General features: G+C 39.5%; 2 protein-coding genes across 4 annotated transcripts in view; one reads left to right on the plus strand and one right to left on the minus strand.

Annotated features, from left to right (window-relative positions):
• Window positions 1-26,000, minus strand: part of cacna2d3a (calcium channel, voltage-dependent, alpha 2/delta subunit 3a) — a 241,835-nt gene that overhangs the window by 37,390 nt on the left and 178,445 nt on the right. The window lies entirely within an intron of this gene.
• On the plus strand, window positions 1,528-20,988 carry lrtm1 (leucine rich repeats and transmembrane domains 1). Its single transcript, XM_072682139.1, has 3 exons — window positions 1,528-1,602; window positions 7,684-8,280; window positions 13,571-20,988. The coding sequence occupies exons 1-3, from the start codon at window positions 1,596-1,598 to the stop codon at window positions 14,047-14,049; spliced, it is 1,083 nt and encodes a 360-aa protein (XP_072538240.1). The 5' UTR covers window positions 1,528-1,595; the 3' UTR covers window positions 14,050-20,988.

Raw genomic sequence — 26,000 nt, forward strand, 5'->3', positions numbered from 1 at the left:
GCGTCCATTGTTTCCCTGCCAGGAATTTATCTTCTGACTTAAAATGACTTCTCTCCTTTTCACTCTCTGTGTAGGTAGCCTGAGGAAAGCTCTCCAAAAGAGAGAGCACATCTAGCTGCAGCCTGTTTCTGTATATTAGTTAGCTCCTGCTGGATTTCCTAGTTATTTTCTTGTAGGCTTAATCATGTGTGCGCATGTGCTTTGCGTGCATGTGTGTGTGTATGTGTATCTGCGCACTGCTGAAGGAGCTTTGCTTGAGGCATGTGTGATGTGGATGTGCGGTGTGTGTGTGGTTGTGAAAGGGGAAGATGATGGAGAGAGAAAGAGAGAGAGAGATGCTGGAGGCATGTTCTGCCAGCTCCCTGCCTGCTGTCGGGATGTGATGTCAGTGGAGTGTAGCGGCTAATAAGGAGCTACAGTGCTGAAGCAGAAATATCTGCAGCTCACTGAACTCTGAGTGTGTGTGTTTCTGTGTGTGTTGCTGCGAGTGGGTGAAGAGAGAGTCAGAATGTGAAGGTATTTTTGTATTTGTGTGGGAAGCAGTGGACGTAAAGCACTGATAACACAGTGTGGATGCACTGAACAAAGAGAAGGAATTTGAAGGTACTTGTTTGCCTTGTGTGTGTGTGTGTGTGTGCGCGCGTGTATAACGTACTGTTGAGGCCGATTAATCCAGCGGAAATGCAAAAGCTCTTGCAGCTTTTCCAGCGTGCTTTAAGAGCACAGCTGTCCACCGCACACTCACACTGTCACTCTCCACACTCAGTCACACACTGCTCAGAGAGAGAGAGAACAAGAGAAAGCGTGAGAGAGATAAACAAGAGAGGGTGAGAGAGAGAGAGGGAGAGAGAGAGAGAGAGAGAGAGAGAGAGAGAGAGAGAGGTGGAGAAGAGAGAAAGGGGGCGTACGATAAGGCAGAAAATGACAGTAGATAGAAAGACACTGAAGTGAAGTCATGGACAGTACATGGACAGAGACAGACAGAGACACAGTCACAGATAGATAGATAGATAGATAGATAGATAGATAGATAGATAGATAGATAGATAGATAGATGGACGGACGGACGGACGAATGGACAGACAGATACATAGATAGATAGATAGATAGATAGATAGATAGATAGATAGATAGATAGATAGACGGACGGACAGACGGGCGAATGGACAGATAGATAGATAGATAGACAGATAGATAGACTGATAGACAGAAAAAACATGTCTCATATAATATATATACCAACTATAAATTTAAAAAGAGATCCAAGTACTTAAAGAGAGGGAGGGAAACACAGAGGGAGTGGGAGAGAGAGGAAGAGAGAGAGAGGGCGAGAGAGAGGGAGACAGAGAGAGAGAGAGAGAGAAAGTCTACTCCAGTAATAGCGGTTCACTATTAAGAGATTGGCTCACTCTCTGGCTGCTGACTGGAGAGATGGGGACGGTCTCTGCCATGGCCAGAGACACAGAAGACATGGCCAGGGTACGCTCCTGAACACACACACACGCACACACATACACACACTCTCAGAGTGGACACACACACATACAGAGTGGACAACCCCTGGACGGGCAGTTTGGAGGAGTGGTCTAGGAGCCATGACAGGTAAGTGCTTAGAGTGCTGTCAGGACAGTGTAAGACCGGCATGGACAATAGATATAAACACCAGCCAGGGGAAATGTGCTCACTGTGGTCTCCTTCTGATTTCCTTCTTTTTTAACAATATGTAGTAAGGAGAATGTTATAGTAGATCGAATGTTACAGTGTGGATGGTGGACTGTTTGCATTTGTTGTGTATGGACATATGTGGATAAACAGTACCTGCTCCATAATTAGTAAAACTGCTCCAATCCTGGATTAGTCGCTGTAATTCCCTGCATGTATTATTATAGAACACTGAATACGTATATTCCAAGGTACACTTGTAGCAGTGCATCCACGTCGTGCAAAATACAGGGACGCTAACGCGAAGCTAAAAATACATGTGTCGACCCATGACTAAATGCAGTCACGCGAGTAGCTTTTTTATGTAATGTCTTCTGTTGCTAAACATCACATTATCTGAAGAGGTGAGTTTGAAAAACAAACTTAACAGTTGTGGCATTAGGCTGTCTCTCACACATCCTGTCTTTAATAGAGCAGAGCTTCACATTCGCCCATTCACATTCTTAACTCGCATTCTTAATTCACAAACTAGATCACAATAACAACCAAATATCACCATATCACCCACTTCTTAGTGACAGCATATACTGCCTGTATACAGAGGAACTTGTGACAGGGGCAAACTCATTATAATAATTGTAAGCATACAGAGAGACAAAGAATGGTCTCACCTTTTAAAATCTGATGTTCATTAATCCACATCTTGCTGTGCAACCGCATATTTTACTGCAGTAACCAATTCAACGGAAATGTATAATGTGTCATACCTGTGTGTCTAACAATTCTAGGTTTCTCTTTGGACAGTTTAACAAACCTTTTCAGATCTCTTATAGATTTGCGTGTTTTATATAGCTTCACTTACATCTGAATTATTCATGAACAGTTGAAAAGTCTTTAAGTATCAATTCAGAATATGTTAATAAGCTAATTCATTTGAAACATAATACAGATGGCACATACATTATATACACATTCTAGGATTCTAGGTTTCTCTTTGGACAGTTTAACAAACCTTTTCAGATCTCTTATAGATTTGCGTGTTTTATATAGCTTCACTTACATCTGAATTATTCATGAACAGTTGAAAAGTCTTTAAGTATCAATTCAGAATATGTTAATAAGCTAATTCATTTGAAACATAATACAGATGGCACATACATTATATACACATTATATACATTATATATATATATATATATATATATATATATATATAGAGAGAGAGAGAGAGGGGGGGGGGGGTTGTCAAAAAGTGGTAACCACTTAGCATAATAACATGATGGACAGTCGGTTCTCATGGTTGACCACACTCCCATGGTTTGGGATGAAGCAAATCAAAAACTAGCAACAGGATATTGGGTGCCCAATGCTAAACAATTTGTTAAGGCAATGAAGTCTATCCCATCTAGATGGAACCAACAGGAAGGCTACTATGGCAGAAGTCTCAGAAATCTGTAAGGACGGTTATGGTAGGAATGCCTCATGACACACAGTGCATCTCAACCTGTTGCGTAGCTGCAGACCAGTCAGTGCCCATGCTAACCACTGCCCACTATCAAAAGTGCATTCCTGTGAGATGCACATGATCTGTGCCAGATCAATGCTTGATTTGATCAAAAAACTGACAGGACTTCAAGATTCTGATGCTAACGTCTTGGTTCATTGGTTAGTGAGGTGAGCTGGTATGTAATGTATGCATGGCATATGTTTGGCTCTTTTCTACGGTTTTGGTTTTAGTCAAGCACCTTGTCAGACAGTAAGGTTGAGCCAGACCATCCTTTCTAAGAAAGTAGAACTGTTCACAATGCTGTGATTATCATTATGTGTGTTTCAGGAAGCAGATATGGAAGGTTGACTTGGCCACTTAGGGCAAGCTAACACGTATTACATAATAGTGTAATACAATAGAACTAGAATATAATCAAGTTTACTGTGCAAAATAAAACATGGACAAATATGTACATCCCTTTACAGCCTCCTATACATGCCAGAGTCAAATAAAACGTTTTTAGGTACCTACCTATCTAGATAGCTGTAGCTACAGCTATTCAATGCACATGTGTTCTTCATTGAGGCTATTGTGGCTAGGGCAATAATGAGTATGGAAATAATGAGTATTACTAGCTCATATCTTATTATGTACAGAGTAAAGGGTTTTAAAGATATGTCAATGTTAAGGGAAACACACACACAATTCAGTCTAGCAAGAAATTGGCGATATGATCTTGTGCAGTTTTCATGCTTAGCTAACAACAGTGTCCGATTCTGTTGATCCTAAATGGGCAACTCAACTGATACACTCACACATACATTTTCAGCAACATAAAGACAATTTTTATTTATTTTTTAAATGTTATTTTATTTACGTTTCTGCCATTCATCAAAGAATATAATTGCTAAGGGGTTTAGAAAATTAAATTCACCATTTTCTTTTCTAATGTCAACTATGCGTGAAACTGAAGAGTCACGTCTAAAGAGTCACGTCACGCCAATACAGCTATGTTTTTTCTTAGCTTTCGGACAAATACATCCTTTTAGGACTTTAAGTGGCATTACACACTCAACTGAATAAGGGGAACACCCAGATAACATTCCCATTTTGGACCTGCATAGGTAGCCCAACCTGGAACCAGAATGTTGTTGTTGGCTCCATATAGGCATGCCCACCAGTGTCAGTGATGGGACAAGGAGAGGTTAAACATGGGCCCCATCTGGGTTGTACACTGGCACAGGGGCCTAGATGAGACGGGTGTGAGGCGAGTTTTAATGATGGAGCCCAGTAACGAACTCATTCAGAGCCCTGGCCCACCTGGAACTCACCTAGCCAGCATTCCACCCATGTGAGCCCCAAATGACCATGTTGGCTACGTAAGGACAAACAGCAGAAGATGGATTTTGCCAAGTTTTTATTACAGTAATTTACAGTAAAGTCTACCGTGTGGTTACAATATGCCTGTTAAATGGTTAACTTTATTTGAATATTGGTTAAGGGTGTTCTTTTGTAAATGTAACTTGAGACACAGATCATCATGTCATATCTTTAGCATCAGAATGTATTGATAGTTTTTATATTTTCCAGCTTTTTAAGCTGCCTGAGGAGAGGTCATTCACCACTATGTTTACTGTGTGACTCTGTGAGCCTGACTGACCAGAATGCAAATATAAAGAATGACTCTTACACTCCAGTCCACTCCGGAAAGGTGGCCCGTAGCAATCCAAAGCACCTTGGCTCCTGACCACATACAACAAATGTCACAGCTCTGGTTCAGTCTGAGCTGGAGGCCATAACTGACTCTTTTATAAGGTGTATTTTTACCTGCACACCACTACTAGACAGTAAATGTTTTTACTGCAGTACACTAATAACTAATATTTATACACATCACAGTTTGTGTTCCACACTGTGTGAAATTTAATAAATGTCAGTCACAGTGTTTTTACTGCTAAGGATGGACCTGATTACTTATTAAATGGTTTCTAGCACAGTTAGAGCACTATGAGAAAGTGGACACAGAAGTGGACACAGATATTCATTTTTCAATAAAAGAAAATCTGCCCTCCTTGACATTGAACTGTTTTAGTCTATTACAATAAATACGTTTGCCACCCCAGTCTTATAGTCCCTTGAGTTGCAATACATAGTATAGGGGAGAGCAGACCACAGTAAAAATGGGGTACAATCGAAAAGGATTTTTTCATATTTGCTTTGTCATCTTCTCATGTTCCCACTAAATTATCTGCAAATGTTGACAGTAAACTGAAGGTTTAGTGTAATTGTAATTGTAATTCTGTGTATAGGTCACAGAAGTCTCTATTAATTTAATATCTTGGTTGCTGTAAAAAAACAACATTCAAACCATTCAAAATAAATGATGATACAGGTGTCCTAAGACTACACACTTACAATCATGAAACACAAAAGGCATTTAAGGATACAAATGATTATTTGAGTTGTCACAGTTCTATATGTGAATACACTACAGGTCCATATATTTGTGGACACCCCTTCCAATGAATGCATTCAACTACTTTAAGTTACATCTATTGCTGACACACACAGTGTGTCTTGCCCCTGTACAGAAGTACTACCTCCAGAATAAGACTCTCTGGAGCAGATAAACAAGAATCTATTGGCACCATGCCTAATGACAGGCGTGAGCTAGAGGGGTATATGCTCCCCAGTATTGGAGCAGTGGAAGTATGTACTCTGGAATGATGGTTCAATACTTTAATGATGAGTTAGGGAGATGGGGCTGAGGTGGTTTTGATGATCATCCAACATCCTGACCTCATTAATGCTCTTGTCAACGCTCTTGAATGCAATCGAATCCTCACAGCAATGCTTCAACGTAGAGTAGAAAGCCTTCCATGAACAGTAGAGACAGTTACTCCAACAAAAACCCCTTTTTAATACCCTTGATTTCAGAAGAAACATTGACTGAGAATGTGTCCCAATACTTTTGTCTATATAGTGTAAATCAGCGCTGTCCAATGTATCTGCAAAATGGTGACTTTACAGGAGAAGGCAAAAATGTTTTTGACTTTGGAGGTATGGCAATGTTCAATTGAAGCTATGGTCTGTTCATCCAGAACTATCTGCACAGTGTACAAAAGAGCTACAGGGTTCAAATGATAGCGAAAACTAAACAAGGTAGAGGTACACACACACACACACACACACACACACACACACACACACACACACATATATATATATATATATATATATATATATATATATATATATATATATATGAACCACTGCCATTATTAAAACCTCTTGAGTAACTCATTTTAATATATATGGTCAAATACATTTACAGTATTTACAGTACAGATTTAATAGCAAAATCATAAAAATCATTGTGAACTCTCTTTAATATACTAAAGACAAATATAGGTTCTCCTTTCAAGAATATTGTTTATAAGTGTGAGCGCAGGAATGCCTGCAGGTAATACACACCTCAGTGTACGTTTGAAGTTTTAGAGCGCGTCCATGTTGGTGTGTGTGTGCTCTGCCCTGAAGTACACTCTTACAGCATGCTATAAATACAACATATGTGTGTGAGACGCAATTGCTCAAGAACATTTTTAAAGAATCTGCCATGTGAACAAGACGCTAGAGGGAGGAAGATTTAGGGCTCTTCACATTTCGCAAGCAAAACAAACTAAATTAAGGATGAAAATGAAAATAATGAAAATAGACCTTACCTGATCTCTGCTTCATTATAATTGGTTTGTCAATTTAAATGTAATAAATCAGGCAGACCAGCTGTTCGCTTATGGAGATCAGTGTGATAATTATTTTAAATTATTGTAATAATTATTTATTTATTACTCAGGCCTAGTATAATGGACCTCACCTCTACCCAATCACTCCCTTTTTAGAATGTAGCTATTCTGTAATAGTTCAATTAAATTAATGAATTTTATTCTGTAACAGAATTGTCAACTAGAGCTCTTATCCAAGTGTATTTAGCTGTCCAATGATGTTTCAAAAAAGTTCAAAAAGATGTGAAGACTGGCTTCATTTGACTAGGACAGAAGCTAACTAAAACGAAGGGGTTGTTTGGTGCACATGCAGGTATTTGTAGAGTATTAATATTTGTCTGCACTAAACAATGTAGGTGTATTTTCCTCTGTTGGATTTAAGTTGGGTGGGACTAAATTTGGCTTGTGTGAGTTAGCAATATGGTTTGTCACATACAGGAGGCTGAATGCAACTGTAGCGCTGTTTTAAGGTGGAATGTCAGCTTAATGCTGTGAGATAAGCAAAGGACATGTGAGATCCAGTGAGGACATGAATCAAAGTCATGAAGTGTCACCACTTTATTAAACATGCAAAAAAACGGCCACTACCAATCTGATGAGTCTTCCCAGTTGAGCGGCCTGCAGCTCGCTATTCTTAGAGGATTTAACTGTAATTAAACAACATTAATAGACGTTGTGGGTGTCTTTAAAGGGTAAACCTCAACATTACAAGACAAAAAAGTAACTGTGTGTCTACTTCTTCATCCTCAGGAGGTGTGGTCTTTGCATTGTCCACTCTGCTTCTGGTCCAGGCAGTGTCCCCTTGCCCTAAGGAGTGCTCGTGTGACAGTCATGCCAAGGTGGTGGACTGCCGAGGGCGGGGCTTATATGACATTCCTCACAAGCTACATCCAGACACTCAGGAACTCTATCTTCAGGACAACCGCATACGAGGCCTTGGATCCATGGCTTTTCGGGAAACACCACAGCTCCGGGTTCTTGACCTGGCCAACAACACAATCACTATGCTCTCCCCCAGTGCCCTCCTGGGACTCAGGAGCTTGAGAAGCCTCAGCCTAGCCAACAACTCCATCCGGGAGGTGGACCGCCGTTTTTTGGGCTCTATACGCAATCTAACTCAGTTGGACCTTTCTTACAACAGCATTGGAGGGCTTCCCGGAGCACTAGCTGATAGCTTTCATCATCTAACGCACCTATCACTGCACAACAACCGGCTCACCAAGCTGGACCGCAGTCACCTGGAAGCCCTTGGAAACATGGAGGTGGTGCACCTGAGAGGGAACCCGTGGAAGTGCGACTGTCAGATGATAGGACTCAAGCTATGGTTGGAGACATTTACTTTTAAAGGTAGGAAACAGAGTAAAGAATATTATTTGCAGGTATATGCAGGTATATAACCAGTATATGCTTTTGATACTTTGATGCTGCCTCCTGGATATACACTATATGGACACTAGGACACCTGCTCATTCATTGTTTTCTTCAAGAGTTATTTTAAGAAGTATGTGAGTACTTAAAAACACCATTGTGTGCTCAAAGCCTGTGTTTGGGCCAGCCTTTCTAATAATACTAATCATAAATGTTTGCCTGTAGAAGGGGTCTTGCTTCAGTTCAATGTTCAATGTGCCCAATGTGATTCCATTACTATTCCACTGTAATCCTGCAAGGAAGATTACCTAACATGACTGTAAAATTTGAGCCACTCAGTTAGATATGACATGTCTACATGAATATCTGTAAAACGCTTCCAGAGACCAACAATGAATTCATCCTGTTGTAGAACGTGTGTAGCCAGTTAACAAGCACCATGATCAGTCAAACACACACACACACACGGATTCATCTAAATTAATACAACAACAACAACAGAACAAACAGGCCCTCGTCTTTTCCTGTGTCCCCCTGAGGCACATTTCTGATCAGAGCAGATAGGAGCAAATTAGCCTACCCAATGTATCACCACAAATGATCTTCAAGCACACCACTGCAGTGGGCACTCAAGCGATTGAATACAAGGCTAGCAGAAACACTCCTTTGTCAGTGCAGGATGCTAACACAAATGTGGGAGGATGTTGCTGTCCATTTAGCATCAAAAAACAAGTCCCAAATAAAGTGTATGACAAACAAGCAATTTTAGTCATACTGCTTGCTCTTAGATCTAAAGTAGCAGAAGAGTTAAACAATGTGTCAGCTTGAGACTAGAAATAAGAAAATCTTTTGATTTGGGTACTTGAATTACTGTCTGATATACAATAAAAGTTGTTTTGATGGTAATTGCTTTATGGCATTGTATTTAAATTAAAGAGACCCAAGCATTGATCATGCTGATGCATAAATATAGATCCACATAGATTCACACCTGGACACTGCATGTGTCTTGAGTATCAGGATTATATTTGGATAAGGCCAAGCCACATAAAAATGCAAGTGTAAAAGCATCCAAGACGCATTTAAACCAGATACAAATCCCATTACTCACATTACTTCAGGACGTGGTCTGAGCCACATTTGAGCCACACATTATAGCAGTATTAACACACCTGTCTCTTCAAGACACACTTATCAAACCAACACACCTCCCAGTACAACTGAAACACAAGTAAATAGTGCTCGACAAACTTGCATGAGTGAATTTGCATATTCCGTCCCACACAGCAATCAGTCTGACTAACCAGAGACGTAATCACTACACATTAGCAACGTAGCACAAATATCACAGCTCTCATGTTTACAGAACAGGGATGTCAATAGAAGGCAGGCATGCTTGATTTTGGCAAGCTGTGAAATTCAGAATGCTAAATTCTTTCAGTTCATAGACTGGTCAGCTTCAAATGAGTGATAGCCAGGGTGACAGTGAGTCAAAGAAGAGTGGTATGCACTGCTTGTCAGATGCACACATGCTCACACACACAAGCACAACAAATGTGTGATGTAATGTAGAATTGTTCAAAAAGTGAGAGAGACCAAGTGGATTAAAGCAGTAAAATATGATCTCTAATTACAAAGGCAGTTTCTAATTACTGTTATTACAAATAAACAGTAATGTGACTATTATCTTTACCAAATGAGTAACGAGAAAGGTATGGAACAGCTGTTTCCATTCCATTCTCTCACGTACACACAAATGCAGTCGTGGTGCAAATACAATGTGGTGCGGGTGGCTTATCAGAACTAAAATAGCACTCGGTAACCTTGGCCTCTGAAAGATTTTGCATTAAAAGAGATTAGGACATCAGTGGCTGTATTGGCTGCAAGTATTTATGATTGTATTTATTTTAAGCATATGCAACTGATCACACTAGGTGCATTTTCTTACTATATTTATATCACAGCAGTGTTCAGTTACATGCTACTCTTATGGTGAAAATTAACAACACACAAAAATCCTGTAGATTTTTGTCCCCCAAACTACAAACATTTACATTTTAGGGCATTTGGCTGATGCTCTTACCCCGGTAAGCATATGTAGTGTTGGAAGCCTTGCCCAAGTACTCTTATTGGTGTAGTGTGTGCTTAACTGGCTAGGGAATCAAACCATAGTCTGTCCCAAGGATAATCCACTATGCTACACCAACCACCAATGATCAATATGTTAAAGGTACATTTACACTGCTGGTAGTGGTTTTAAAGGTCCAACTGAGTACCTCAAGTTTCAAGGTACACTTCACTGACGTTGTATATTAGTTGTAAATAGTATTAAATACGTTTTAATTTAGAACACACTGCATAGCTCATTAAACAGCAGTACACCTGAATTTAACCTCCACATTTAACCCATCAATGGCATGGAATTTGCAGTAAACAGACACATTCACACAAGTGAAAAGGGACAGGAAGCAAACACACCCAGAGTGGTGGGCTCCCACCTCAGTCCCGGGGAGCAGTTGAGGGTCACATGCCTTGCTCAAGGGTACCTCTGCTGTGAATGTTAAGGGGGAAAAAAACCTTTCTGGTCCCAAGCCCTCTTCTCTAACCTTTAGGCCATGGGTGTCCCCACGACACAATAACACATGCCTGATTTACCAGGCAGGGATTAAAGCGAGTCTTGGGCTATAGAGCATACTGAACATTGTAAAAAAAAGTAAATAAAAGTAAAATCACCTAAAAAAAAGTTAATTATGTTCCCAATATGAGTAACAATATCTACAAATGTACCCTGGAAAGTAAATATATCAGGGAAATGTAATGCAGTTTATCTGCACTTTATACAGGACTAGTTCTCATTTTAGTAAATATTCAAAATATTAAGATTAAATAAAAAAATATTCATTTTATCTTTTCATTGTTAATGTAATCAATATTATTGTCTCAGTCTATTTTGTAATACTTTAATTTTCATTATTTATTGCTGTTGTGCATGCTGTTGTGAACATCCATCACCTGCCAGCATGTTATGCTGCTTCCTGTATGGCAAGTGATCTAAACATAGAACTTATTATTACTCTAATCAACATTATTTCATAATTTTTATGTTTAGTGTTTCAATTTGGACAAAAGTCCATTTCAGTACATCTAATCAATATTTTCAAATACCCTTTGGCCTTGCAACAGTTATATAAGTTGTATATGTACAAGGCCTCTGCAATGGTTGCGTAACAGGGAAAAATGGTAATCGGGCAATGAAGACCCAGTAACTCTATAGCTGTGTTAACATTCTAACCGCGTCTTCCCAGAATGCTTGTGCGATACACGCTGCTGTTTTTAATGCCGTTGACCTGATTGCAAAGTTCAGGCTCTTTGGAGCACAGCTTCTGCACTTTGGGCAGCTTGCAGTTTGAAATTCAAATGAAGCTAATCTGAATACATGCACACTGATCAGGTGTACTGGGCAAACAAATGCAGTAAAGTTTCAGTGAGATGAGACCAACGGGGGAGAGACAGAAAACATGACTAAGAAAGGATGACTAACTACCGTGGGTGTCCTTATATCTGCTTCACTGCTTAGCAAACTTCTGCCAACATAAAGATATTCGCATATAATGTGACAGTAATATAAGGTCCTAAATTCAACCACACAGAGCAATGCGATAAGCACAACACACAGTCACACGCCATGTTGGTGACACTACCGTGTTGATAATGCTTCACCACTCAAACAATATCTGGAAAGGAGTGGTGGTACATTAGTCGCTTTCCAATGATAAATGAGGTAGAGGAGTGGTAGAGAGATGACTGATAGTTGTGTCGCATTAAATGGGCCAGAGTCAGTAATTGTAATGGTGTAAACACAGGCAGATGCAAGCAAATGTTGAACGATGACCATGTGAGGGACACTAATGTCCACTGTGCTTAATGCTTCATGTCTAAACATGCAGTTTTCTATGAGCTGCATACCAACAGAGGCAAGCACTTAATAATGACACTTACGTTTTGCTTCACACATTATAGTGTTGCTGTCTTGCAAAAACCTAGTATCTTCAAAATGGTTACTTTACAGGAGAAAGAAAGTGTATTTATTGGTCCACTTATTATGACATTTAGACACAATGTACAGGTAAGCTGTCTAATTCAGATTAGGCCAAAAAGTTACAAATATACAATATATACAAAAATAGTTAATAATAATTATTAATTCTTGTAGTAGCTGGTTCTATTTGTAATATATAAAGTCCTATTCAGACAGACTTACTTGCATGTGGAGGTGAGGTAATGTATTAATTGTCATTAGTAGATTATCCAGATCCTGACATGTTTACCTTCTATATTCATATTAATTCTGTGCAAATTGGCATGCTGGAAAATATTCCATCATATCCTGTGGAAAAATGTGTTTCCAGGTATAGGTGCTGGAGTAGGTGTTTAGTTGTGTGATCTACATGTTGCCACTAATGCATAAATGAAGTGAAACCTGCAACATTTGGCACAAAATCAAGCAGGTCAGTGACAAATGTGGAAAACCTTAATTGTTGTACGACACAACATCCAAATTCTTGAAAATTGTACAAAGAACCTCTGAAAGGATCCGAACGTCCGGCAGTCTCCTACATTTTTCCAAATATAGCTACTAAACTGTCACACAGACTTTTTGGAGGTGATGGCGATGTGACAATCGAGGAGCCAGTCCTTTCTCTGTCACTTATACTTCTTATCCTGTGTGAATCATTCATTGACATTACAGACATTTTGTGATAAAATTACACTGCCCTTGGGTAAATCTAATCCTGTCCAAACAGGTCTTAGGTTTTGCTCTAAAAACAATTTAGCAATTATATATACTGTTCATTTTAAACCTGGAATGCAGAGGAATCATGTGAATCTGTGTGCAAGATATATGTTTGCCTAATACCTTCAACAAACCTTGTACCCTGATGCATGACAGTAAAATAATCTTATTGGGAATCCTTACTCCTAAATAGTGCACATGCCCCATAATATCTAAACATAAAGTATTAACCTAATGGAAATATTTGTTTAATATAAAAACATGGCAAATCCAGTAACATGTCATTGATGCACTCTGTGATGTTTGCACTGGATTATTCTGGATTATTTATACATATGTGAATAATATTGGACATGCCCACCATATTGAAACTGAGCCCCTACAACTGAAATGTTTCCCCCTTAAAATCTCCCTCCTTTAATCCATCAGGTTTCCCTTCTTCCCTATCTGTTTTCATCTTTGTATCTTCCTCAGGTGGTGTGGTGGATGAGGTTGTGTGTGCCCAACCCCATGCCATGCGGGAGCGTGACCTGCGGCAGGTTCCCTACGAGCTCTTTCACGCCTGCATGACCACCAGCTATAGCTATCTGTTCGCCAACATCCACCACCTGGACAGCCAGCATCGACTGCTCCGTGGCCACCTCCACCCCAGCCCAGAGGCTCCTCCTTATGGGGGCGAATTTGGACCTCCACCCGAATGCGAGGCCAAACAGAAGCCTCGGCCTGTTAACCTGCGACACGCCATAGCCACCGTGGTCATCACCGGGGTGGTGTGTGGCATTGTGTGTCTGATGATGCTGGCTGCTGCTGTCTATGGGTGCGCCTACGCCGCCATCATGGCCAAGTACCAGCGAGAACTGAAGATGCGAGAAAAGGAGACCGGAGGGGGGACGGATCGGGAAAATGCGGACAGGGAAGAGGAGAAGGAGCCTCTGGAGAACGCCATAGCATGAGAAGAAGCAAAAGAGATGCAATAATGCTCACATCTTTACATTACATTACGTTACAGAGACAGCTTTGATAACAGATACTGATAAAGCACTATAGGAGTGCTTCAGTGTTTTTCAACCTAATCTATATCTTCTGCATCAGTGTCATACAGTCGATTACTGGGTTTGATATTCTATGTGTATAGAAAACCACTGCCTCCAGATTTAATAGAAGCCAGTGGCTGAATTCTGCCAGTAAAGGTTTATATGCAACATACATGTAACTCTGTAGAACCCTTTAAAAAGTCTTTATTCAAAATGTTTGTAAATTAATGTATAAAAACTGTACAGAGGGAGGAATTTGTGGTAATACATTTATTGCATATTTACTGTACAGCATTTGACTTAAGCTCTCATGCAGAGCTACTTATCTTTGAATCATGTTGCAGACGTAGGTGAATTTAGTGTTAGGAGTCTTGCCCAAGGACTCTTATTAGTGTAGTGTGGTGTGCTTTCCCGACCAGTGAATCAAACCACGGCCTGCCACAGGGAGGTATCAGTGTGGTTGTTTTGGTGGCCTACTAAATACCACACCTCTTGGCAAATGAAATCATCTTAAATGTAGTCAATATATGTAATCTAGTCATTATAAATACATTTTAAAATAATGTAAAACATATTACACGTTTACTTTGTATTTCTACTTGTATTTTGTACTTTTATCAGTTTGTGTGTGAATACGTGTTCCCATATTCAAGTATCGGTTTACCTAGTGCAATTCTTTAATATACTGGCAGATGTACTGTGTCTTGAAACGAGGAAGATCATCATAGAAATAAAAAAATAGTCTTAAATATTCTTCAATATGGTGTTATATATCACCAGTATAGTAGTGTTAGTGGGGTGGACACCAAACTGCAAAATACAGACTGCATCCTGACAAGTGAATTCATAAAAAATTCATATAAAATCTAGTAAATGTATATATGATGGGGTTTTTTTGACACCTTTAAAATGTGTAATTTTGTGTAATGTTATGTTGTGGAACTGTAGAACAATGAATTACATTGTGTCTTAAAGCAATCAAAATAATCTACTAATGAAATAACGTTTAAAAAAGTATAAGAATAAAAAACTGAAATATGCATTATATATTTCAAATGATAACATTTAAAATAACATTTTTATTATAATCTTATATTTAATTAATTACATTCTTATTATAATTTTTTATTCTTACAGTAGACTAGAGTTAAATTTCCAAGGCGGTCAAACACACTACGCTACAACAAAACAAATCTTTGGGCAAGACTCTTGACACTATGTTGACCTACCTGTGTAACTTAAAGGTAATTCACTCTAAAGTGAATCCTTGTGTTGTCTTGAGGGAAATGACCCACCACAATGTTTAACAACAGAGAAAAAACCCTAAATGATCTTTTTGTTAGCTTGAAATTGAATGACTTCCTAGAGTGATCCTAACTTTCAGAGATGTTTGCCTTTTCATACTTCCATGAAAGCTGTACACCACCACGGTATATATTTTGTCTTTGGGTCATTTTTGACTCCTAGGAATAAGGGCACTATACAAGTTTTGTTTAAGATTATTCAACAACATCTTTGGCTCTCACGTCTGTCTCAAGCTAAGACCTGTAATGACAAAGTGTTCCGACAGCCATAGCTATAAAATGTATTCCTATTTAATGTTTACTGATGGAATTCAGCAAGTGAAGGTTGGCTTTGATTATAAATAAGTTTTGAGTCCTACTCCAAGTCCAGGGGAAAGCGTTGAAATGATCAGGTGTGGTAATTGACCATATGTTACAGATGTAGCAGAGATTAGGTTGAAGTACGCTGGCGTCTGGATAAAGACAAGCAAGCACATATACACACACTATTCCACACACACACGCAAATGGCTATGGATGGAACGCATCTGACTCTTGCCAAATCTCTTGCTAAACCTTCTCAGAGGGACAAACTATTGCACACACACGCACTTACACACACATACACTTTTCTCTTTTCTTCGGTCCACTCTTTTCAACTACACTTTTGCAAAAGGGAAGCTGGACAGCTGGAAATCACTCCAAAAGGGGAGAAGAAGAAGAGACTTGTTCTATAATGCAGTATAGTTGGACAGAACATGACCTCCGGAGACACGATTAGGCCAAAGATAACGTACACAGATACATATCAGTGTGTTTTTAATTGTGTATCAAATGACTCAGAGAATACGCATCTGTTTGTCCAATGCAAGCGCGTTTAACAGCAATATGTACATACTGACCTGTGTCGTGGTTTCATTCGTGTTTAGGGGGGTTTGGTTGGTTGGACTGTGTGTTTACCGGCCTATCAGGGTTTGACTGGTCAAGGAGGCAGCTGCTATCGTTCGTATGTCCTAGTTTTGCGTGTATGTGTGTGTGTTTGTGGGTGAGAGACCTGCCCCAGGATTATGCTTCAGGTTGATTAAAGTAGAATCCTAATCTAGGTATTTGCATACTGCGTGCATATATTTGCACAGGGGAAAAAAATCTTCCAGCCTACTCATTTTAATTGAGCAAATCGTGGATTTGGGTTCCTGAAACGATGCCGGGTTTGCACACAGGGCTCGTGCTGGCTTTTGATTGTGGAAATGAGTGTTTGAAGCTACCTCGCACCCTCACACATGCAGAGACTGCGAGCAAGGGTGTGAAGGACACGAGGTTGTACTGTCAGGATGTCTGAATTTATCCACCTTACGTAACAAGATAGTGAACAGCCAAGCAGCACGCGTGCACACAAAATCACATCAGACATGATGCTTTGAGTAATAACGTGAGGGCCAAACAGCCTGTGAGCAAGGCTGCTCAAATCAGAGATTTGCTGTCACACACGGACGCGCAAGTGCACCCACCCCTCCTTCGTTGCCCTGGGAGTGTGATGTCATCAGGTTGTCGGGTTGCATTAGTGCTGCCGGTGCAAATTCTTTACCACTGCATGCACATGTGTGTGTGTGTATATGTGTATGTGTGTGGACAGTTTGCCTCTATCCTGGCAGTCTGTCCTGGTCCTCTGTCAATTAAGCACAGCATCAAATTAATTGGAACATGTAAAGCATTAGCAAATACAATCAGTGCCACATGAATGGCGTTCATATTTTTAGTCAGAAGACGAAAGCCATGAACAGCACCTTTGGGTTTCTGAGGCCTCCAGACGTGAGACTTTGGACTGCAAACAGTACAGGTGCACCCTCAAAGCACACACAAAACAAATCTATGCAAAAGTCTCCTCTTAACCATAGATTCAGTTGGTGTACGACTGTTGTGTTTATGTATGTACAGTCATATGGAAAAGTTTTGACATCCCTGCTGTGTGAAAACAGCTACACCTCCTCCACATGTAACATCATTAAATGCAGCACTGTACTTTAATGCAGTGTTGGCATTTCTTTGTGGAATTTACCATATTCATTCATTGCTAAGATGCTGAGAGGGTGAATGCTAGCGTGTGCTTTAACAGCTCAACAAGCTTGAAGGAGAACACTAACTGCCAATTCTGCCAAGTCAGTTACCAGATGCCAGATGTTAAAGCAGCATTATGAGAGAATTGGTATTTCCTCCTTCTTGGCTCCCCCTACAGTTAGGAAGTGGAATTTAAGCCACACCTCAGGAAGGATATGCTGAGAGATTCAGAACCGGCATCTTAAGTGAAAGAAATGTAGACAGCGTTATGCAGTATCACGTGCTGTGTTGAAGCGTTCAATGATTTTAAATGATTTGAATTCTGGTATTTTTAGGGGAATATGCTACATAATAATGCTTTAAGTAAGTTACCAAAATTACCTTTGAATTACCTTTACAGTTATGTTTTCTAGAACTACCACCCACAGATTGCTGTGCCATCACCAGCCACAAACCTCACAATCTTCCAATGATAATGCTTAGACAGTTGGGATTTTGGGAACATTGTACATTTTATGTTACAGTTTTGTTTTTCACGTTGTATGTTAAATTCTCAAATCCACAGTGATCATGCATTCAAAGGAGCAGACCTGTGATGTATGGTAAAACATTTAAATCATGTATTATCATATGTTTTAACTTCAACAAAGGTGTGGGGTGTCCAAACTTCTGCATATGACTGCATGTCTTAAATATATTTTTGTTAATGTTAACAGAGCAGAAAGTGCTGATATACAGTGCATATTGATGAGTAATATATAAATGTGTACTATATTAGAGTACTAAAATTTATGTTTGAGATTAAATGTTATGTTTGTTGAGAAATGTCTGGAGCTCTTCTCATTTGTTTATGTGTGTGTGTGTGTGTGTGTGTGTGTGTGTGTGTGTGTGTGTGTGTGTGTGTGTGCGCGTGTACGTCCTTAAGCAAAATAGTGCGGCATGTGCAGCCGAGTGTGGGAATATGTCTGTTGTGGTTCCGCTTTTACTAAGCTCTGACATTCAGCGTTTGTGATAATGTGTGCATATGTGTGTGTGTGTGTGTGTGTGTGTGTGTGTGTGTGTGTGTGTGTGTGTGTGCGTGTGTCCTTATGCTTCAGCAAACCCCCGGAGGCTCCATCAGAACTCCTCTTATGTGAATGTAGACAATTTTCATCTATTCACGCTCTATTCTCTTCTTTCCTCCTTCTCTGTCCTCTGGTCATGCCCCTCCCGCTCCCTTCCTCGCCTCTCCTCTCCTCAACCGCCCTGCCATTCCTCTCTCCGTCTCTTCTCCTCTCCTCTCATCTCCATATCCTAGTGTTACAGTTGACCTTTTCAAGCTGATATTTAGAAATGTTACATCATTTTATAATGAAACCCTGTTCTTACTGTTTAGCTATCTATAAGCCTGTTCCTATTTCCTTATGCATTAGCGCTGAACAGTATTGGGGGAAGTCTTTGTGCTGACTTCGCTGAATATTATGATTTCAATCAGCAGATGAACAACTAACATAAACATGATTAAAATGCACTGTACACACTCCTGCATATTCACTTATTGAGGACACATGGGTAAGTGGCCTGTTTTACTGTTTGTGTGACATGTGGTGTCTGCATGTGCCACGATGACAAAAACGGTTCTACTAGGGGTGGAAAAATCACTAGGTACAGTAAAAATCACAATATTTAAAGACAATTCCACTATTCCACAGTATTTAGCATGACATTTTGAAACGCAGAAAAATTACATCAGTAGAGACTGCTTCTTAAAAAACTGCTATTTAAACATTCCCCCATACACAGTACAGTGATTTGTAGCTGCAGGACTAATTACACTCTCTGTAATGAAATGAGTTGGAAGAACATGGTCAGTGTTCTTTAAGCACTGACGATATCCACAATTGTCATTTTGCCATCCAAGGTTTTACAGTGTTGTGGATACAGGTTCTACAAAATATGCTTTACATATTGGTCACTTATTTGACACATTTCAATATTTCAGATCATCAACAGACAACACAAGTAAACAGTGCAGCTTTTACATGATCATTCCATTTATTGAAGATTAAGATTTATACAAAGCCTGTTTCACCCATGTGAAACATGCCCCCCCTAAACCTCCTAACTTGTTGTGCCATCTTTGGCAGTAACAACTGCAATCACATGTTTGTGATAACTTGCGATTAGCCGTTTTACATTATTTGTATCTTTAATAAATGGAACAATCATTTAAAGGTTGCACTGTGCTGTGTGTTCACTCGAGTTGTCTTTATCTTATAATAAAAATAGCTGTTTTGTTATATATGTACACCTATGACCTAAGCTTCACAAAAACTAAATTGTGTATTAATTATGAATTGATGACCCATGCTGCTCACACGGTGCTTCAGGTGAAATAATAAAAAAAAAAAACTATTGAGATTCTCTGCCATATAAGACCTAAAGAATATGTGAACTGAATATCCTGTCAGTTTCAGATTCCTGTAGTTTGGGTTGGACTCTTTAGATGTGTAGTGTGCTAACATTATTGTGGGCTGTGAATCTCCATCTAAATACAGGACTATATATCCAGCAGAGAGTGAATCTCAAAATGCCTTTGCAGGAGAAGTTTGTTTAAGACCTACACAAAAATCAGCCATAATATTAAAACCATCCACCTAACATTGGGTAGATCTGAATTGTGCCACCAAAACAGTTTAGACTTGTCAAGACATGGACTCAACAAGACAACCAGCATTTTTTTGGGCTCGGACCCGGCGGGCTTGTCTTTGTTCCCCACATGAGTCACTGAGCCTTGGGCGTCCATGACCTATCGCTGGTTCACCAGTTGTGTGTCCTTGGAGTACTTTTTTAAGATACTGACCACTGCATACTGGTACATCCCACAAGACCTGCTATTTTGGAGATGCTCTGACCCATCACAATTTGGCCCATGTTAAAATCAATTATTGCCTAATTTGCAATGTACAGTAGGCAATATAGTTTTATCATAGTTTATTCCATATTCAATTGTAACATGTAAGTAAGTAAAATTTATGAAGCACGTTTTAAACAACTTACAACTACGTAAAAGGTTACTGTGCACCCTTAACAATACTGTCTGTGGTTCATCATTTTATTTTACACCAGTTTTGAATGTGGCTTCTTTAAAATGAAAAGAAGAAAAAACAGATATAGATGACAAATTTGCTGCTCTGTCAGTTTAATGAAGCACTGGAATGTTGTATTAACTACTGCCACTTTCTTACATCTTGTAATATTCTCTAATCCTCTAATGTTTGATAGCACACTGATACTGTTTGTTTGGCCAATTTAGTTTTTTGGTTTTTCTATTTTCCCATATTTGTCTTGTTTATTTACATATGCCATGTGCTCCTATGTATATAGTCCATGTATACATGTTTACATATAGTCCTAACCTCGCCCTTGCCCCGTTTCCATGTGTTACTCGTTCTCAGTCTGGCCAATTGTAATCCACAGCAGGTGTTCCTTGTCTGTTGATGGTTGTTTTCTGCTTGCTAATCTGCAAGCTAATCTAGTTCTATTTTTTCGCTTGTGTTTTATGATCAAGCTCATGCTAATTTTCTGTTTGGTTTTGTTTCTAATAAAATACATTACTCATACCTACATCCTGCTTCTCATCCTTGCCTGACAGAAGATAAGACAGACAAAACATGGCAGTAGTGTGAGGGAACAACGGCATCCACTATACAGATGAGCATGCTAGCAGGGTATTTTTGGGAAGCTGAATAATCCCCAGCTATTCCGCACCATAAAAATAGATGGCGGCGGTGGCATGGTTGAGCCACTCCCTCAGAAATGGATCTCTCGTTTCCGGGGACTGAGAAAAAGTTTGGTGGGGGGTTGCATGCATATGGTGCTGCTGCTTAGCTCTCGAGGTAAAGATGCCTGTGGCAAACTGTGTGAAGATTCTGGGACTATGAACTTTATGGACTTCCTAAATGCACATCCTGCCACACTGGTGATCCTTCAGTCTTTCAGAATCACTGCCAGTGTCTTTCGTGCAACCTCAGTGCCTACCCCTTATCCAGCCTTAGTGCGTGCCTCTGAGGTCTCCTCAGTGCCACCTTCATCTGAGTATGTTGCCACAGGAGTGATTATGCCCAAGGCTCCGCCCATTTCTACAGAGAGTATCAAGACCTGCCCACACACTTTATCAAGTGCTATGGAGAGCATTAGCTGTCCAACATTTGCGTAAAAGTCAATGGCTTGCAAAATACTGTCCAAGCCGTCTCAACAGTGGTGGCTCCTACAACTGGTGCCGGCCATATTTTTCTGTTCTGAGGTCAGTTCCAGTCCTGTCCCCTATGGCCGCTCCTGCCAGTGGTCCCACTCGCTCCTCTCCCCATGCCGGTGGTCCAAGTCACTTCTGTCCCAATGCCAGCGGCCCCAGTCGCCCTTGTCCACAAGCCAGTGATTTCAGCTGCCCCTGACCCAATGCCAACAGTCCCAGCCGCCCTTATCCATGTGTTTGCGGTCCCTACTACTTCAGTGTCTGAGCCAGCTGTCCCAGATGCTCCTGTCTTAGAGCCAGCCGTCCCTGACAGTCTGGTACCTCCTGCCACTTGTGCCCCCAATAATCAACCGTTGTTAAAAGACACTACTTTCATCTAGGCATCTTGATCCAAAACTGAGGACACCTGGGCCTACTTAGCATTTGTACACATGCTACAAAGCATAGTAGGATGCTAACTGCCAAACACTATCATGCAGAACACCTGCCTGGAAGAATTTTTACTCTTCATGTTTCTCCACTCATTTTTAGTGGTATAAAATGTGTTTCCTTTCATTTGTAGCTTGCCTGTATCTTCCAATACTGTGAAAACAAATTAGTGCCCTATATGTGTCTTAATTAAAACCAACATTATTTCGTTGCTGGATCAATGACTTGACTCTCCAAACACATCAGACCATTGGACAGGATACACAAAGTCCAAACACTCAAACACACACACTCACCGGAAATACACACTGACGTATACGCATACTCACACATTGAGTCACACACAGTGAGCTAGGTTACTCAGATGTACTAATGAGGAATGTGAAAGTGGCCTTGTGCTGTGAGGTCAGCTGTCTACTCAACTTTAGAGGCACTGAAATACACACATGCAGACGCACACACTCAAACCTGCATATACTTACACTGTCGTCACTGCAGTATAATGAAGGTGAGTCTAAGGAGCTTAGGCAAGGGCAAGGGTGTAAATCTCAGTGCATCTTTTTTAACCAATTAGGATATATCAGGGAATTATTCAGTGCATCATGAATTACAAATTTCACCGTGATTCAGTTTGATTAGCATATTTTGGTACACACAGTTTTGTAATCGAAACAGATTCAAGTTGAATATGTGATCTCAGCCTATTACCATACCAGTGTTATCTGTAAATGCTGACAGTAAATGGACACATATTTAATTCCCTTTACATAAATACAACAATAAAAAATGTACAATAGAAACAAGGAATTAGGTACAAGGAAAAATAAGTCAACCCACTGGAATTACCTGGATGTGTATAATAATTACCAATAAACAGTGTAATTTTAAGCAATTATAGATAAACACTATCTAACAAACTATCTAATCTAATAAACTAAAAACATACAAAAGGTCATACTGTCCATGTCCTTAGTAAACATTCGCAGTGCAGACTAGAAAAAATAAGTGAATTGACTTTGATGACCAATAGGGGGTATGCACATGATGTCACCGGTAGCGGGAGTCAATGTAGCCACGCCCACTGAGTGGCAAAAAGACTGTCTAAATGGCAGCGTTTGCGTTCAGTGTGAATGCCTCTAAAACACAAAACACAGTGTTTGACTGTACAGAACAGATTTAGCAGGAATTCATTAACTGAAACTAAAACTGAAACCTTTGACCAGTTAGCTTTTGGAAACATCATTAGCATTAGCATAAGGGGTTCGCTTACGTTTTGTAGCATGCACTGTGGGTGTTCATTCAATGAGCTCAATAAAGACGGGAACAGTACAGGAAAACAGGTTTTTCAGATAAGTTTCATTGACTACATCAGACTACATTTTACAAATAAAAGATGCAGAAATACAGACAATTCCAAAGGGATTACTTATTTTTTCTTGAAATATCACTGATACATATATTTTACACCCCAAGGCTCCAATAAATGAACAAATAAACAAAAAAAGAACCAGTAGGATCACATCACAAACTACTACTAACAGAAGTGAGATATTAGGAGAACATTATTAAAAGGTAGATCCTATAAAAGACTTATATAGTCCAACATTATCATGAAATAATTAAAAATATATATAATAAATTGCACTAAGCTTTGTTGAGCTTAGCTATATCATGGTTATAGTCAAAAAGTGTGTACCTCTTTGTATTCTGTTTGTTCTGTTTAGTTATATTTATTAAATACCTGCATTTATGTCCGCCTCCAAGCTTCACATACCGTGATCATGCATTTTGCAATATTGCCCATCTATATATATGGGTCAGTAAGATAAAGTTTTAACACTACTTGACAACAGCAGCTGACATGTTGTTGTGACCAGTGATTTGGGATCACCATGCCATATTTTTTCACTCCCATTAATCTTCCACAAAGTCAAGTGCAAGCAGCAGCAAGATAAAAGGAAAGCACCAGAAAAGAGCTTAGCATTATTGTAATTTTAAACAGCCAACAATGTACAACAGCCAGCTGTGTGTGTAGATGTTACGCATGTTTTCTATAGCAGCACAACTGACCAGGACTTGGACACACAGATGGAGTGTGGATTTAAAAAGGGGTTAAAGGAGAATTGTCTTGTGCTCAAGAAACAGCAGAGGTTTACATAAGCCAACCTTAAAGGCGAGTTTGCTAGGCTACAACAACCTTGATTAACGTTTGAAAAAACAAGACTGGTGCATTGTAGGAAAAAGCCCCTAAAGCTGCCAGCCTTTTACTTCTGACGCACTGTCTAGCAAAAGTGTGCTTTTCTATTTGGCAGTATGGGCTGACCACAGTCAGTGTGGACTTTGCTTTCTTTTGTAAAATGTTTGGACTGATGGTTTTTCTTTGTAAAATGTTATTTCCCTCTAGAAACAGACAGGATACAAATATACATATATACATATATGTGTATGGTTTCCTTTAACAATATATTTATATATATTCTGTGAAAGGAAATCATTCTTACCATCTAAAATATAAGGGCTAAATGAATAACAAACTATTTTTAATGTAACATTAAGCATATTCAAATGTCAGTTATACACAGAATTTACAATCTTTCTAAAGAGACAATCAAACTGACATGTCAAGTCATCAACATAAAAACAGTCCCATTTTAAAAACAGCCATCACAATCCTTTTGGTTCTGCCACTGCCAGGTAGAGTCTACAACAGCACGGAGGATATGTATTGTGTTTACAGTGCTTTTACTAGACACAGGTCTGAGACAAATGTCCCATTTTAATTGTAAAATTTTAAATTTTTAAGTCCTTGCCAACCAAAAATATGACATATTTTAAGGTAGTGTACTGGTATTGCCTGTAAACAGTTTCATTAGCCTTTTTGGTTTTTGAAAATGTGCTGGTTTGCAGTGATTTCTGAGCAACTTTTTGTTAGATTGTTTTACATGAACACATTTAGGAAATTCTAGATATTACTAAATAAGGCCCACTGCCATAATCAGTGACCTCATTCCTATATGTCTATTGCATTTTTGAAAAACCAGTAGAAATTTCAGTGCATGACAGGGGTGTAACAGTGCAGAAAAGTCACAATTTGAATTACATCATGGTGTGGACCTCAGAGTTTGTAACAATATATGATATATTTGACTGCTTTATTATGAGTTTGCTGTACTGTGAGGCGTTACATGTGAGATGCATGTGAGAACATTACATCCTAATTAGATGAGTACAAGCTGCCATTTAAACTGTGTGAACATTTACATGGTGACTGGATCAGTATAAATGGCTCAGCATTACTCGGAATACAATATTATTACCTTAGAGTTAATGGCTAATGGCTAACAAAATATCAGACCTCTGACACAACTCTTGACCAGTTATTCACTCGTCTGTTTCTCTCTTCCTTTCTGTCTTTCTCTTGTTATTGCAGTAAAAAAAAAAAAGTGTATATATAACACTAAAATAAATAATGGCAGATAGTTCAACTCAAAGGTGAAGTATGATTGATGAGAGAAAGAGGTGTGGGACTAAGAAAGAAAGAGAGAGATGAGAAAAAGGCAGGTTTTTCCCTCTAGGCCAATTCCCTCTGACCATTCCTGAAGATCGCTCTATTTCTGGATGCACCTGAAGATGGGTCTCAGAACAAACACTGCAGAGCCAAGAACAGATACCCAAAAGGAATTCCCTCAGTCACTTGGTTTTGAACCCTGTAACAGCTTCTGACACGCAGCAGCCTCACAGCAACACAGCAGCACTACAGCTACATGTAAACACTTAATCACACCCAGTAAGAACAGCGAAGACAACATAAAACAGCTACCTGGAATCCCAATCCACTCATCACATCTAATTTGAACAGCATCTTGATG

Source organism: Salminus brasiliensis, chromosome 6 (genome assembly GCF_030463535.1).
Source record: "Salminus brasiliensis chromosome 6, fSalBra1.hap2, whole genome shotgun sequence".
In the NCBI taxonomy this organism is placed as follows: Eukaryota; Metazoa; Chordata; class Actinopteri; order Characiformes; family Bryconidae; genus Salminus; species Salminus brasiliensis.

Bases quoted from the DNA above. Each gene is read 5' to 3' on its own strand.
- lrtm1 (XM_072682139.1), top strand. The intron at 8,281-13,570 runs GTAGGAAACAGA...TATCTTCCTCAG, and splicing joins GGAGACATTTACTTTTAAAG to GTGGTGTGGTGGATGAGGTT.